We start from the raw sequence: 14875 nt of genomic DNA, 5'->3' as shown, positions 1-14875 counted from the left end.
TGCTGAATTAGTCCTTGCCAACACACAAAAGCATGCTGAATTTACCCTGGGAGGACTCGTGGCTGATGCCTCCCTGGCAAAGCTTTGAGATCTCCAGCAGCCCCTGCAGTTGAATACACTGTGCTTCCTTTGCTCTCTCTTCATTGGGCCTGCTGGGGCTGTAAGCTCTCCAGGTTTTTCCTGAAGGGAGAATTGTCCCTGAAGCTAGGGACCACACTGGCAGTGAGGAGAAGACAGTGTCCCCTAGATTGACTCTTATGGAGCATTGCCTCTTTTTTTCTGAATATGTGGAGCCTTGGGCTCCATCTCTCTGCGATTGTTCCACTGTTGCCAGGTTCTTTTTTCTTTTTCACACCCACAATGGATGCTTCTGCCCCTGTTAACTGACCTGGGAGTGTGGGTGTTGATGGGGGTGTAGGTCCTCAAAGAACTCAAGAAACACAAGGAAGAGTTGTGTTGATGTCCATGGCCCTGTGTTTGCAGAAAGGCTTCACACCTCTCTACATGGCAGCGCAGGAGAACCACCTGGAAGTTGTGAAGTTCTTGCTGGAAAATGGAGCCAACCAGAATGTAGCCACAGAGGTGAGATCCCTGGGGAGGAGCCTGTGGCCCTGCTTGTGGGGGCTGCTGAGGGATGTGCTGGATCCTGCCACGGCTCCTTGATTCTCTCCCTCTCCTTGGCAGGACGGCTTCACTCCGCTAGCTGTGGCTCTCCAGCAAGGACACGAGAATGTGGTTGCTCACCTTATCAACTATGGGACAAGGGGTAAGGTCCGTCTGCCTGCCCTGCACATTGCAGCCCGCAATGATGACACTCGCACAGCTGCCGTGCTGCTGCAGAATGACCCCAATGCTGATGTCCTCTCCAAGGTGTGTGGTTTTCTATGCTGTCTCTGGGAGCTTCTCTACATCCCCAGGGAGAACAGCAGCTTGGTATGCTGTATTTATCCATGGTTTCATGAGGGAGCATGTGTCTGGCTGGCTGATCCCTCCTTCTTTCCCTAGACTGGATTCACCCCTTTGCACATTGCAGCCCACTATGAGAATCTCAGTGTGGCCCAATTACTGCTGAACCGTGGAGCCAGTGTCAACTTCACACCCCAGGTGAGTGCAGGCTGGGAACCTACTGGGGCTCGTGCTGCTCCAGCATCCGAGGAGGATGCTGTGCCTCCCCTCCATGTAGGGTACAGCAGCAGCTGCCAGGTCACCCTGCTGACGTGGGACTATGCAGAAAGTAGTGCAGATGCATGGGGAGTTGCAATTAATAACCAGCATGGGCCTTTTCTGCTGTCTGCCTTCTGTCAGAAACAGCCATGCATCCCTGAAAGCTCTTGGGGACCTTGTGTCCAGGCTGCGAGAAAGCTGCTGCTGCTACTGCTGCTGCTGCTGCTGCTGCTGCTGCTGCAGGGCAGAGCTCATAGAACCTGCAGTTAGGATGTCTCTTCCAGACCCATGGGTGAAGCCCAGTCCATGAGTTGGTGCTGTCCTGCAAGCTCTCTGTAGCTTCTGCCTGCAGCCTTTAGCTGCTCAGCCCTCTCTCACAGCCCTGTTAAACCAGCTGCTCCCCAGCTGTTCCCCAGCATTGTCCCTGTGCAGAGATTAGCTCTCCCTGCCCTCTGTCCATTGTTTGTCCCTTGCCTCCTTGAAAGAGAAGGGGCTGCTCCTTCTGACAGCCTGCTGTTCCTCCTGCAGAATGGGATCACTCCCCTGCACATCGCTTCGCGCCGAGGCAACATCATCATGGTGCGGCTGCTGCTGGACCGGGGCGCCCAGATCGAGACACGCACCAAGGTGAGAGCACAGCCCACCTTGGCAGGGCTGGCCCCTCCTGAGCTCCTACTGCCCAGGGCTTACCCTGCAAACATCTTGCTGGCAATGTGAGGAAAGGCCTCTGTTGCACGAAGGGCATTGTATCAGGGTTTTTGCTGGCACATGTAGAGGTGAGAGGAGGCTGCACGGCAGCAAAGGTGTGCCCTGGGAGCTGTGGCCAGGCTCAGTTTTGCTTTATATTGCAGACAAAAAGTTATTATTGCAGAGTCCCTGTCAGACATCTACCTGAGGGGGCCCTGCCCTTCCATGCCATTCTGAGCCCTTGAACCCTTCTCTCTTCCCAGGACGAGCTGACCCCTCTCCACTGTGCAGCACGCAATGGACATGTGAGAATTGCAGAGATCCTCCTGGACCACGGGGCTCCCATTCAAGCCAAGACCAAGGTACCCAGAGGACTTGGTGGGGCTGTGACTGGTGCCAAGGTCCCAGGGCAGTACACTAGGGTCACAAGCTGTGCACAGTTGCTGGCTGGCACCTGTGGCTGACTTAGGGCTTTTTTTGGCCTGACGAGGGGTAAGAAGCTTCCTGCCCTACTTGGCCCTAGCTAGAGTCGTTTGCTCGAGGGCTTCGTCCTTCAAAGGGACCAGTCCTGAGGAGGGGATGGCCTGGGTACCGTGGGTACCATGCCTGGGTACAGTTTGCCCCATGGCAGCAGCTCAGGCCCTTCCCTCCACTCCACATTGCTCCTCCGTAAGTCTCAGTGAGGGATTTTGGGGCTCCTCTCTGGGAGCACCCCGGGGAACAGGCTGTCTCCTCTGCCCTGGGGCAGTGTCTGGGGGTGCACAGCAGGGCTGGGTGGATGCTCGAGCCCTCCTGGCCCAGCCCCGAGCCCCTGCTCCCCTCGCAGAACGGCTTGTCGCCGATCCACATGGCAGCACAGGGCGACCACCTGGACTGCGTGCGCCTGCTCCTGCAGTACAGCGCCGACATCGACGACATCACCCTGGACCACCTGACGCCGCTGCACGTGGCCGCGCACTGCGGCCACCACCGCGTGGCCAAGCTGCTGCTGGAGAGGGGCGCCAAGCCCAACTCCCGGGCCCTGGTGAGCAAGGGAGGGTGGGCGGGCCTGGGGAGAGGGAGTGTTCCTGTGAATGACCATCCGTCTGTCTGTCTGCAGAATGGCTTCACGCCCCTCCATATTGCCTGCAAGAAAAACCACATCCGTGTGATGGAGCTGCTGCTGAAGACAGGGGCCTCCATCGATGCTGTCACAGAGGTGGGTGGGCTGAGCCCATCCTCAACTCTCTTTCTTCTGCATGTACAGTGTGGGCAACCCAGCAGGATATGATCTCCCTGTTGCTTCTGCCATAGCCCAGGTGCTTTTTGCAGCTCAGAACCTATTTAGCCTGGCAGCATCTTCCCGAAGGGCAGGAAGATGCAGGGGAGGCAGCAGCTCCCTGTTTCCTCCACACTCACCTGCCAGGTTCCTGGAGCAGACTGGGGACTCAGATTTTGCCTCTGCTGAGACCTGCCCTGGGGAGAAGGAGGAGAGGCAGTAAGAGATATTGCCAAGGCCATAAATCCCATCTTGGTTTCTGGCCTCTTCTCTTCACAGTCCGGCCTGACCCCCCTGCATGTGGCTGCCTTCATGGGACACCTGCCCATTGTCAAGACTCTGCTGCAGCGTGGAGCGTCTCCTAATGTGTCCAACGTGGTGAGTTCCACCCTGGCTGGGACTCTGGGGGCTCAAGTTATTTGGGTTCAGCAGGATAGGCAAGTTCTGCACCCTCTGTTGACCTGAGCCCTCTCCTTTGTGCTGGCACGAGGAACCAGTAAGGGTTGCAGGCACTGCTCTCCTCTGTTCAGAGCAGAGGAATGACTGCAGGAAGGCATTTTCTCTCCTTTGGCCTTACCATTTTATCCTGTCTTTGGTGCAGAAAGTAGAGACTCCGCTACACATGGCAGCCAGAGCTGGGCACACAGATGTGGCAAAGTACCTGCTGCAGAACAAAGCCAAAGCCAATGCTAAGGCCAAGGTAGGTATAGAGGACCTGTGTGATAATCAGCTCTGGGAACAGCTAGTGCTGGTTTCTTTGCAGTCATGTGCACAGAGTGCAGCCCCTACCAGGAGCTGTGCAACAGTGGCAAGAGGGCTGGCACACAGGAAGGGACTGGTCCAGGTCTGCACAAACAGCTTCTTTGCCACCCTCACAGGATGACCAGACTCCTCTGCACTGCGCTGCACGCATCGGCCACACTGGAATGGTCAAACTCCTTCTGGAGAGCAATGCCAACCCCAACCTGGCCACCACAGCAGGGCACACGCCCCTGCACATCACTGCCAGAGAGGGGCACATGGACACAGCCCTGGCCCTGCTGGAGAAGGGAGCCTCACAGACCTGCATGACCAAGGTAGGCTGCTGAGTGCACTGCTGCAGAAGGCATCACCAGCTGGGGCAAGGCTGGGCAGGCTGTGTGTCACACAAGGGGCAGCACTCTTCATCTCTGCCACCCTGTGATGGGCTGCCTTTCTCCTCAGAAAGGATTTACCCCTCTCCACGTTGCAGCCAAGTATGGGAAGGTGGATGTGGCAGAGTTGCTGTTGGCACATGACGCTCACCCCAATGCAGCAGGGAAGGTGAGTGCTGTTGGTGTGAGGGGAGTGGTCTAGCACGAGGAGAGGCTCTGTCTCACCTGTCTGTACTCTCTTCCCCACTGCAGAATGGCCTGACTCCACTGCACGTGGCTGTGCACCACAACAACCTGGAGATTGTCAAGCTGCTGCTTCCCAAGGGGAGCTCCCCACACAACTCGGCCTGGGTGAGTCTGGGCTAGGCTTCCCTGGGGATGTGAGAATGTGGGAATGTGCTGTGTGTCCAGTGCCTGCCAGTCTGGGGCCAGCACCACCCCTCAGCCCTGGCACCCAGGGGATGTATGAGGGACTGATCACCACCAGCCTCTCTCGTGTCTGCTGCTCATGGCTGCCTGTCCTCACAGCAGGCAGGGTGCCAGGCAGGGGTCCTGTTCCAGCAGGCAGGCTGTGTCAGGATGGTCCCTGCTAGCAGCACGGTGGTTGCTGCGTGGGGAACGTGTTTCCATGGCAAGTCCTGCAGAGCAGCGCTGCGGTCTGGCAGTTTGGGAAAGCACAGGCAAATGTTTGCATGCAGCTATGAAGCAGTGAGTCAGAAAACCCAGGCTTGTGAGAGTCATTCGGCTCTGCCTGAGCATGGGGAGCATCTCCCCACAGAGCACGCCAGCAGGCGCCTTGCCTCCCGTGTTGTTTGCAGAAGCTGCATCCTCAGCAAGCCAAGTGGCTGGTGGTGCCAGCCCTGCCCATCTGGCACCTTGCTCCCCTGAGCAGCCGTGCTGGGCTCCCGCTGCTCTGCGTCACGCCAGCCCCGCGTCAGCCTGGGCTCTGCCAGCTGCTCTGCTCCTGCAGCGTGCCAGCAGAGCCTGCTCCAGGCCCTGCAGGCTCTGCCTGAATACTAATGCTGTGTATTGGGAGCCTAGCTCCACACCTCAGCCAGCCACATCCCCGCAGGTGTGTCTGCCCCAGCTTTTTGCAGCTCCCGGAGGCTGCATACTGCTGCAGAAATTCTTGTGTAGAAAACTCCAGGACAGTCCCCACCAGTCAAACCTGAAGCAGGTGGTGTTTGAAACCCCCATGCTGACTTGGCTGGAAGAGTGGGATTTTCTGTCAGTGGCAGGGCAGGTTGCTGTCAGAGGAATGGTGTGTGGGGCATCCCTGAGCTCTGGAGGCAGCTAGGAAGGGCAGACCTGCCCTGCAGAGGCAGGGAGGTACCTCCCGTCCCTTCTAGTCAGCTTGGCAGGGCTGAGCACTGCAACGAGCCTCTCTCCTGCAGAACGGGTACACCCCCCTGCACATCGCTGCCAAGCAGAACCAGATGGAAGTGGCCAGCAGCCTGCTGCAGTATGGGGCTTCTGCAAATGCTGAGTCCATGCAGGGAGTCACTCCCCTGCACCTGGCTTCCCAGGAGGGGCATGCAGACATGGTGGCACTGCTTTTCTCCAAACAAGCCAATGGCAACCTAGGCAACAAGGTAAGTTGTCCCAGCGCATCCTGCCAGGCTGGAGGCAAACTAGCCAGCAGAGAGCAGCAGTCTGGATGGTGGTCCAGGCCCTGTTCCCCCTGCGTTTGGGCAGTGCACTTTGTCAGTCATTTTGCTAGGCTGGAGACCTGACAGAGCCTCTGCTGCTGGACCTGCAGTGATGGCAGTGCCACTGTGCTGAGACCTCCTCTCTTTGCAGAGCGGCCTGACTCCTCTCCATCTTGTGGCCCAAGAGGGACATGTGCTGGTGGCTGATGTTCTAGTGAAACATGGAGTCACAGTGGATGCAATGACCAGGGTAAAATAGTCATTGACCATGGCTTTGGCGAAACACATGGGGGAATACCTCTAGGCCTGCTCAGGGAAGAGCATTTCTTTTCCTTTGTGCAAGAGACTCCCTTCTAGCAGGCATGTTTACCATTTTGCCTGTGTCCTGGGGACTTTTCCTCCTCTTCCCCCCACCTCTCTGGGGGGTGATTCTTGCCTGCTCCTATAGCTCACCTCTGTACCCACAGGTACAGTATGGTTTGAAGCCCTCTGCTTTGGTCTTGGGCTCTTGGGAAGCCCTCGGATGTATGCCTCATCCTTCATGCATAAGGGCTTGCCTGTGGATGAGCATATCCAAGCCAGAAGGGCAGTAAGCAGTGATGAGGGCAGACTGAGACCTGATCTTGTCTTTCAGATGGGCTATACCCCACTGCATGTGGCCAGCCATTATGGGAACATCAAGCTGGTGAAGTTTTTGCTGCAGCACCAGGCAGATGTCAATGCCAAGACAAAGGTACAGAGGTGTCCTGTGCTCCAAGGCCCTTCTGCCATGCCAACAGCATGCAGACTGACGGGGAAGTGGAGCTGTCCTCAGGCTCCGGGCACGAAGCACGGTGTGTGAGGCCTGGGGCCATTCCTGGGGCAGCAGGCTTCCAGAACTGATTGCAGCATGCTCTGTCCTCCCCTGCAGCTGGGCTACACGCCCCTGCACCAGGCGGCACAGCAGGGCCACACGGACGTGGTGACACTGCTGCTGAAGCACGGCGCGTCTCCCAACGAGATCAGCACGGTGAGCACGGCGCTGCCCGGCGCCCCCCCGAGCTGTGCCTGCCCCGGCGCTGCTGCTGAGCCTGTCTTTGCTCTGTGCGCAGAACGGCACCACGCCCCTGGCCATCGCAAAGCGCCTCGGCTACATCTCGGTCACAGACGTGCTCAAGATTGTCACGGAGGAAACCGACATCCCGGTGAGCCCTGGGCACTGGCACCTGGGGCTGGGAGCAGCCTGGGAAAGGTCTGCAGCTGGCTGCTCAGCCCGGGTGTGAGGAGGGGGCTGCAGATAGCTGTGCAGCAAAACCTGCCTTCCTCTGACTCTGCTCTGCTCCCACAGTCAGTTGGTGACAAGCACCGCATGAGCTTCCCAGAGACTGTAGACGAGATTCTGGACGTGTCAGAGGATGAAGGTGAGGGTGGGAGTTGGGTCACACCATCCCAGAGATCTGCTGGGTCGGTGTGGCAGGCAGCAGTCCCGGGGATGGCGCTGATGTTCCAGCTGGAACTGGAACAGCCCAGGGCGGGAATCTCCTGCTGCGGTACTGCAGAGAGGACAAGGGAAGCCCACCAGACCCCTGAGGTGGCACCTCCTGGCTTGGGTGCTTCCCTGCACTATGCAGGAGGGATATGTCTGGACATCTCCGTGATCCCATGCCCAGGGACTGTGCAGAGAGCCCTTGGGCATGCAGAGCCCCCACTGTGCCTTGCTCTGCTGGAGGGTACCAGATCCCAGCCCAGCTGCAGCTGGATTGCTCCTGCACCCTCCCACCAATACCTCACTTTTGCCTCTTCTTACTTTGCAGGCACTGCTCATGTCACAGTAATGGGTATGAAATGTCCCCCTGCCCCAGCTCAATGGCCCATTTCACCCCATGGCCACTAACCATCCGCACGCCATATCCATCTGCTGAGCCTCACTGCTGGCCTGGGGCTCTCCAGCCAGCCCTGCCATCCTCCCTGCCAATCCATGTCCGTGCTGCTTGCTGTGGTGTGACTGCATGAATGGGCATCCTCCCACTCAGGAGGACTCTGACTCCCTAGTCAGACCCAGGCCCTGTCCATGGCAGGTGGAGGAACCTGGTACTGGTGACAAGCACTGGTGTCCCTCCGCAGCTGCCCCATGCCACCCCAGCCAGAGCAGGGATTAACTGAGAGCTCAAGGGTCTCTGTGCTGCTGTGGTCCCCTCCCCATCTCTGGGGCGCTCTATCTGCTTTGGGAGGTGCTGGACACCCTCCCCATGGCACTGGCTAGAGCCAAACTCTGATGAGCTAGTTAGCAGGTGTTAATGGCACCAGTGGTCAGCATTAGCAGAGCTCTGTGCCTCCACTGGGGTGTAGTGTTAGGGCAGCCTCCAGTCGTGCCTATGTCCCTGTCCCAGACATCAGTAAAGCTGTCCCCTGCAGTCTCTGCACTGTGTTTGGTGCTCTGAGAAAGATTAGTGAGCAGCCAAATTTCCTGATGGCTCCCACAGCTCCTGTCCTGCTGGCCTGCCGCAGGGGCCTTGCCTTGCCAGCAAACCCATTCTGGCAGACAGCAAAGCCCCCCATGTCTGTCTGAGACCCAGGGGCCGAGTGTGTGTGTGTGTGTGTGTCAAGCAGTGGGAGCAGGGATGGGCCCTGGCTCCAGCCCTGAGGAGGGGTGGGGGCCAGGGCTGGGTTCGTTCCCTTGTCCAAGTGCCTCTGCTTGCTGAGCCAGCTCTTGGTTTCAGAGGAAGAGCTGATTGCACCAAAGCCCAAGACACCTGATCTCAGAGACCAGGAAGGCAAAAGGGAGATACTGGAGTTCATGACCACAACGACACTGGAGCAAACGTAAGAGACTCTGTGTGGTGGGGAGGGGGCAGGTGGGGGCCCAGGACCAGCCTTGTGCTGGGCTGGGCTCCCTGTGGGCATGTGAGGCTCTGGGCAGTGTTCCTGGCAGGCAAAGCTGGTCAGTGCTGTTCCTGCAGCAGGACATGGCACTGCTGCTTAGTTTGTCTTTGTCCAGCAGCCCCAGGACTCTGTGGGGATGGGCAGGGGCTGAGGGACCCTACAACCTCTGTGTCTGTCACTACCCTCTCCTGGCAGGGTGGAGTCTCCAGCTGTCCTGCAGGTCCCCTGCATCCCACCTGAAACTGTGGTGACCAGAGCTGAGGAGACTGAGCAGGTAGGACCTGTGGAGACAGAAGCTGAGAAAGTCAGCCTGCTGCATGCACCCTCGGTGTCCCCACAGGAGGTGAGCATGAGATCCAGCCTGCCACAGCCTCCCCCATGCATTCCCTGCTGGGGAATTCCCTGCTGCTCCCCCATCAGCACAGAGGTCAAGTGTGTGTTGGGTGGTGGGCATTGACCCGAAGGTACTGGACTGTCCAGCGAGGATTATGTAAGGGGAGGTGGGCTCAACACCCCCAGATAGGACCTTCTGCCCACAGGGTCTCTTCCCTGCCTTACACAGCCCTCCAAAGAGTTTGACGAGGACTCCCTGATCCCCAGCAGCCCTGCCACGGAGACCTCAGATAACATCAGCCCGGTGGCCAGCCCCGTGCACACAGGGTGAGTGCCCAGCCCGCGCAGCACAGGCAGGCTGCGCTCGCCAGCCGGCTGCAAGGTGCCCACGCGCCCCTGTCCCCCCAGGTTCCTGGTGAGCTTCATGGTGGACGCTCGAGGGGGCTCCATGCGGGGCAGCCGGCACCACGGCCTGCGCGTGGTCATCCCGGCGCGCGCCTGTGCTGCGCCCACCCGCATCACCTGCCGCCTGGTGAAGCCGCAGAAGCTCCCTGCACCCCCGCCCCTGGCTGAGGAGGAGGGGCTGGCCAGCCGGATCATCGCCCTGGGGCCCGCTGGTGCCCAGTTCCTCAGGTGAGCACAGCTGGGAAAAGAGCAGCTTGGGCTGCGCCAGGGTCATCCCTCAGGACTGGGGACAGATTTGGGCTCATCTGGAGGGCTTTACCAGGGCAAGACCTCTGCCTGTGGCTGCTTCTTGAGTTTGGCAGAGCAAAGATCCCTCCTCTTGCTGGGTGCAGCCTGTTTCTGGCACGGGTCGTTCAAGAGTAGCCCTGTCCCAACAGGGGTAGAGCCCTCTTTCCCAGAAGGAGGGAGGCCACCAGTCCTTCCCCCAGCAGCTGCACAGCACGGGCAGGCACTCTGCCCAGGGCCATCTTCGTGCCTGCGTGTCCTTGTGGCAGCTCGTGGGTGCCAGTGGCCTCGCTCTGCTGTCTGCAGCCCTGTCATTGTGGAGATTCCACACTTTGCCTCGTACGGACGCGGGGACCGTGAGCTGGTGGTGCTGCGCAGCGAGAACGGCTCTGTGTGGAAGGAGCACCGCAACCGCTATGAGGAGAGCTACATGGACCAGCTGCTCAATGGCATGGACGAGGGTGAGCATGCCAGGAGGGCAGGGGCTGCATCTGCACACCTCAGCTCCCTTTCACCTGCACACCTCAGCTCCCTTTCACCTGCACACCCCACAGATCCCTGCAGGCTCCACACCTCACAGGCAGGGCTGCAGTGCCCTGGGCAGTGGGACAGGGCTGAGTGCTGTGGCCAGTGTAGCACAGAGGGGTGACAGTGACAGAGTCACAGAGTGACAGCCAGGCTTGGTGTATGAGCGCTGATGGCTGTGCTGCCCTTGCAGAGCTGGAGAGCCAGGAGGAGCTGGATAAGAAGAGGGTCTGCCGCATCATCACCACTGACTTCCCTCTCTACTTCGTGGTCATGTCCCGGATTTGTCAGGACTGCGACATGATTGGCCCCGAGGGAGGGTGTTTGAAAAGCACACTGGTGCCCATGGTACAGGCCACCTTCCCAGACACTGCTGTCACCAAAAGAGTGAGGCTGGCGCTGCAGGTGAGTGCAGAGAGCCCGGCCCGGGGCCCAGACAGGCTTCTGCAGTCAGGGGTGGGCAGCACGCCGGGGCTGTGCTCCAGCCGGGGCAAACAAAACCATCCCTGATGCCCATCCCTGTGCCCCCCACAGGCACAGCCTGTGCCCGATGAGTTGGTGACAAAGCTGCTGGGGAACCAAGCCACCTTCAGCCCCATTGTCACTGTGGAGCCGCGACGGAGGAAGTTCCACCGCCCCATCGGCCTCCGCATCCCACTGCCGCCGTCCTGGAAGGACAATCCCCGGGACAGCGGCGAGGGTGACACCACCAGCCTGCGCCTGCTCTGCAGCGTGATCGGTGAGGCTGCAGGCTGCCCTCCTGGGGCTGGCTGGGCTGCCTCGGGGGATGCAGCTCCAGGGGGTTCAGGAAAGGGCACGGCTGTGGAGAAGGCAAATGCCTAGGGGATGCCTAGGGCCCCGGCCTTACGGAAAGACAGTGTGCTTACCCTTGCTTTCTGTGGCAGGAGGGACAGCCCAAGCCCAGTGGGAAGACATAACAGGCACCACAAAGCTGGTTTATGAAAATGAGTGTGCAAACTTTACCACCAATGTGTCTGCCAGGTGAGTCCTGGGCAAACGTGTGCCCGTCTGAGGATATCTGCTGCTCCTTGGGCCTTGCTACAGCCTTTCCCAGGAAAAGCCCCTTACCCCTGGTGCTGCCCTATTCCTACATTCAGGGTGGTTTCCCCTAGCCTTGAGACCCCCATTCCTGAACACACTCCAGGAAACGTTCATGACAGCTGGGTGTACAGAAGGAAGTGGGCCAATATTTGTATTTGGGTGTGTCCCCATCACAGACAGGGTTCTGTGTCCAGAACTCTTGGGGCTTCCTCTGCAGTCCAGGTGACTGTTGAGAGGGGTGGGGGCAGCTCCCGGGTGCCATGCCCAGCAGCACCCCGACCCAGATCTCCTGCAGGTTCTGGCTGGCTGACTGCCCACGCACAGCTGAGGCTGTGCACTTCGCCACCATGCTGTACAAGGAGCTGACAGCTGTGCCCTACATGGCCAAATTTGTGGTGTTTGCCAAGATGAACGATGCACGAGAAGGCCGGCTGCGCTGCTACTGCATGACTGATGACAAGGTTGACAAGACTTTAGAGCAGCATGAGAACTTCACTGAGGTGGCCCGCAGCAGGGACATTGAGGTTTGTCCCCAGCAGCACGTGTGGAGGGCGGCAGGGATGGGGTAACAGAGTCAGGGGACACTGATGCCAGTGGAAGAGCCTGGCCAGGAGAGCCAGGGTTTCCTGCCCTGTCCAGGAGCAGGAGAAGCAGCTCTGCACAGGGTCTAAGCATATTTTCTGCTCCCGGTCAGGTGGTGGAGGGAATGCCCTTGCACGTCGAACTCTCAGGGAACCTGGTGCCTGTCAAGAAGGCCGCTCAGCCCCGCACCTTCCTCTTCCAGTCCTTCCGGGAGAATCGTCTTGTCATCCCCATCAAGGTAATGTCAGAGTGCAGGACTGGGCAAGCAGTTTGGGCCCTTGGCTCGTGCCAAGCTCCTAACCGGGCTCTGGCACTCAGGTGCGGGACAGCAGCCGGGAAGCCAGCGGCTCCCTGTCCTTCCTGCGCAAGGCCATGAAATACGAGGACCTCCAGCACGTGCTCTGCCACCTGAACATCAGCATCCCACCCTGCACCAAGGTTAGTGCAGGATCTTTGGCACTCTGGTAGGGCACAGTGAGGGCCCATCCCTTCCCCAGGTGCAGGGGACAGCCCTTGCTGTCAGCTTTCTTCTTCACCCGCTGCATGTGGCCATGTCATGCTGCTCTGGGGCTGAAGGAGAAGCAGTCGCATCAGGGCAGAGCTGCTGCCCTCTTTTGGAGCTGTTGAGCCCTTGGTTTGTCCCCCCTTTGCAGGGCAGCGGCAGCGAGGAGCGCAGGAGGACGCTGACGCCCTTGTCTCTGCGGGAGCGATACAGCATCCTGAGCGAGACCAGCTTTGGTATGCAGCCTGCTGGGACCGTGCCAGCGCTCACTCCCTGAATTGGGTGCCCAGGCCGGCGGAAAGGCCGGGATAATCCTGGCGTAGCTGCACTCGCTGCAGCTTCCCTTCCTGTGAAGGTTTCCTTGGTCCTGCCTGCAGGGCAGGGCAGTGCCTACAGGCCTGTGAGACCCCCATGCCATCACCCCACTCCCCTCGCCACGCTGTGCAGGGCCCTGTGCAGCTGAGCTGTGACTCCCTCTGCCCCTCCAGGCTCTCTGAGCAGCACGGACAAGGCAGATCAGAAGATGGTGGACATAGCAGAGCAGCTGGGCCTCAGCTGGGCAGGTGAGTCCCCACCCGAGAGCTGTGAGGGTGCACAGCACTCCTCGGCAGGCTGACACTTAGGGAGGCTGTAGTGACTGCTTTGCACTGCACCGCTGCTGGTGAGCATTGCAGGGCACTGGAGTGAACCTTCTCATGGCTGTGCACATGTTCACACACACACGTACCAGCCTGGGGCTTTGTTATCTGTTGTACATTTTCTGCTGTTTGTTGCAGCCACACATCCAATGGCACAGCCCACACTTCCCAGCATGAGATTCTCCTGCACTAGTCACAGCCAGCCTGAGCAGGGGGGCTTCAGCCCTTTCCCCATCCCAGCCCCTGCTCCTGCCTGCTCTGCTGTGTTCAGTTGTATTTAACAGAGGGTCTCTGCACTGGTCCTGGCTGAGCCCTTCACAACGTCCCTAGGCTTGTGGGGGGCACCAGAGGGTGTGACACTGACAAGGTGTTTTCCCCAGAGTTGGCACGTGAGCTGCAGTTTGGGGTGGATGACATCAACAGAATACGTGTGGAGAACCCCAACTCCCTCCTGGAACAGAGCATAGCCTTACTCAACCTCTGGGCCAGCCGGGAGGGCAAGAATGCCAAGAGTGAGTAGCTGTATGCGGGCACACAGGTGGCAGGGCTTGCTACACAGAGCAGTGTGTGCATCTTCCAAGATCACTGGCTGGCTTTACGGTGGTGGTTCATGCATATCTGCCTTCCCTGCCCACCTGGGGTGTGTCTGGGGCATGGCTGTGTCTCCCCAAGTGACTATTTTGCTGACACCACCTTCTCCCTGCAGTTGAGAACCTGTACGCGGCACTGAGGAACATCGACCGTGGTGAAATTGTCAACATGCTGGAGGGCTCTGGTCGGCAGAGCCGCAGCCTGAAGGGAAGCTGGCGCTACACGGACAGAGACTACTCCCTCTCACCATCCCAGATGAATGGTGAGCCCCAGCTTCTGACAGGGAATGCAGGAGGGCCCTGGGGCACAGTCTGTGCAGAGACTGGGGCTAGTGTCTTGCCTGACCACTGAGAACTGAGTGGGCACAAGGCATTGCTGACAGATGTGGCCTCCTCACTGGGGCTTCTGCTGCAGAAAGCTTGGCTCTGCCATACTGCTTTCTCAGAAACTCTCCAGGTGGGACTGTCACGTGTTCCTTATCCCAGTGAGAGGTGTCTCTGTCTGTGCAAGCTGATCAGTGGCCAGGGAGCTCACCGAGTCCTGGCTGTACAGCTGTGGTGGTGGTCCTGGGTTGGGTCCCAGGCAGAGTGTGCCTGGATGTGGGGACACAGCCAGAGTCAGCTGTGGCACATGCTGCTGGGGAGCCATCAGCCAGGGGCAGGGCTTTGTGCTGCTGCAGCCCTGCACTGTGGCTCTGCCCCTGCAGTGCTGGCTCATCGCTCTCTCCCTCTCTGTCTCTCCCCTTGTTCTGTTTTCTCAAACATGCCACCTAGTGCTGCCAGGTGCGGGCACTCCTGTGGGTCACTTCTTTTCACCTTTCTCCTCTGAGTTCATCCTGGCCTCTCCTTCTCTCATCTTCCACTGCCTGTCTCCACTGTCTCCACCTCAGCTAAGCCCTCTGGGAGCCGCATCCTACTCCAGCGACTGCATGTCATCAGGGACCCCTCTTACAGCTGCCATGCTTGCAGGCAGCCTTCCCAGGCATCCCAGCATCTCCTCCTGCACAGTCCCACGCTCCTTCCCTCGCTGGCACTGCACTGCATGCCCCAGCCAGGCACCTGGGTGCCCATGGGTGAGGTGCCCTTTCTGTGCCAAGGGTCCCAGCTGTACCCTGTACCTTGGCTGTGGCTGGCATTCCCTGGCTGCCAGGGGAGCAGAACAGGTGCACTGCTGATCTCCAGGGGTGAAAAAATGCCTCA

The 14875-nt window shown here is 59.2% G+C and overlaps 1 protein-coding gene across 11 annotated transcripts in view; it reads left to right on the top strand.

Annotated features, from left to right (window-relative positions):
• ANK1 (ankyrin 1) overlaps positions 1-14875 on the top strand; it is a gene marked incomplete at its 5' end in the record, with an annotated part of 55080 nt that overhangs the window by 29499 nt on the left and 10706 nt on the right. For 10 of the 11 annotated variants that reach the window (XM_079328795.1, XM_079328801.1, XM_079328804.1 and 7 more), the window contains 34 exons: positions 484-582; positions 685-870; positions 1006-1104; positions 1693-1791; positions 2115-2213; positions 2678-2875; positions 2951-3049; positions 3389-3487; positions 3711-3809; positions 3988-4185; positions 4313-4411; positions 4495-4593; positions 5637-5834; positions 6043-6141; positions 6526-6624; positions 6802-6900; positions 6983-7075; positions 7219-7291; positions 7685-7708; positions 8591-8693; positions 8949-9096; positions 9316-9413; positions 9495-9719; positions 10083-10237; positions 10495-10706; positions 10836-11040; positions 11207-11303; positions 11659-11887; positions 12058-12183; positions 12264-12383; positions 12599-12683; positions 12936-13010; positions 13466-13597; positions 13792-13938. In XM_079328795.1, coding sequence (XP_079184921.1) covers positions 484-582; positions 685-870; positions 1006-1104; positions 1693-1791; positions 2115-2213; positions 2678-2875; positions 2951-3049; positions 3389-3487; positions 3711-3809; positions 3988-4185; positions 4313-4411; positions 4495-4593; positions 5637-5834; positions 6043-6141; positions 6526-6624; positions 6802-6900; positions 6983-7075; positions 7219-7291; positions 7685-7708; positions 8591-8693; positions 8949-9096; positions 9316-9413; positions 9495-9719; positions 10083-10237; positions 10495-10706; positions 10836-11040; positions 11207-11303; positions 11659-11887; positions 12058-12183; positions 12264-12383; positions 12599-12683; positions 12936-13010; positions 13466-13597; positions 13792-13938 — 4315 coding nt within the window. The remainder of the gene's footprint in view (positions 1-483; positions 583-684; positions 871-1005; positions 1105-1692; positions 1792-2114; positions 2214-2677; positions 2876-2950; positions 3050-3388; positions 3488-3710; positions 3810-3987; positions 4186-4312; positions 4412-4494; positions 4594-5636; positions 5835-6042; positions 6142-6525; positions 6625-6801; positions 6901-6982; positions 7076-7218; positions 7292-7684; positions 7709-8590; positions 8694-8948; positions 9097-9315; positions 9414-9494; positions 9720-10082; positions 10238-10494; positions 10707-10835; positions 11041-11206; positions 11304-11658; positions 11888-12057; positions 12184-12263; positions 12384-12598; positions 12684-12935; positions 13011-13465; positions 13598-13791; positions 13939-14875) is intronic. The other variant, XM_079328799.1, reaches the window with a different exon arrangement.

Source organism: Erithacus rubecula (assembly GCF_903797595.1).
Source record: "Erithacus rubecula genome assembly, chromosome: 29".
Classification (NCBI taxonomy): Eukaryota; Metazoa; Chordata; class Aves; order Passeriformes; family Muscicapidae; genus Erithacus; species Erithacus rubecula.
Note: the sequence above shows the minus strand (reverse complement) of the source record. Positions and strands in the feature narration are given on the sequence as shown.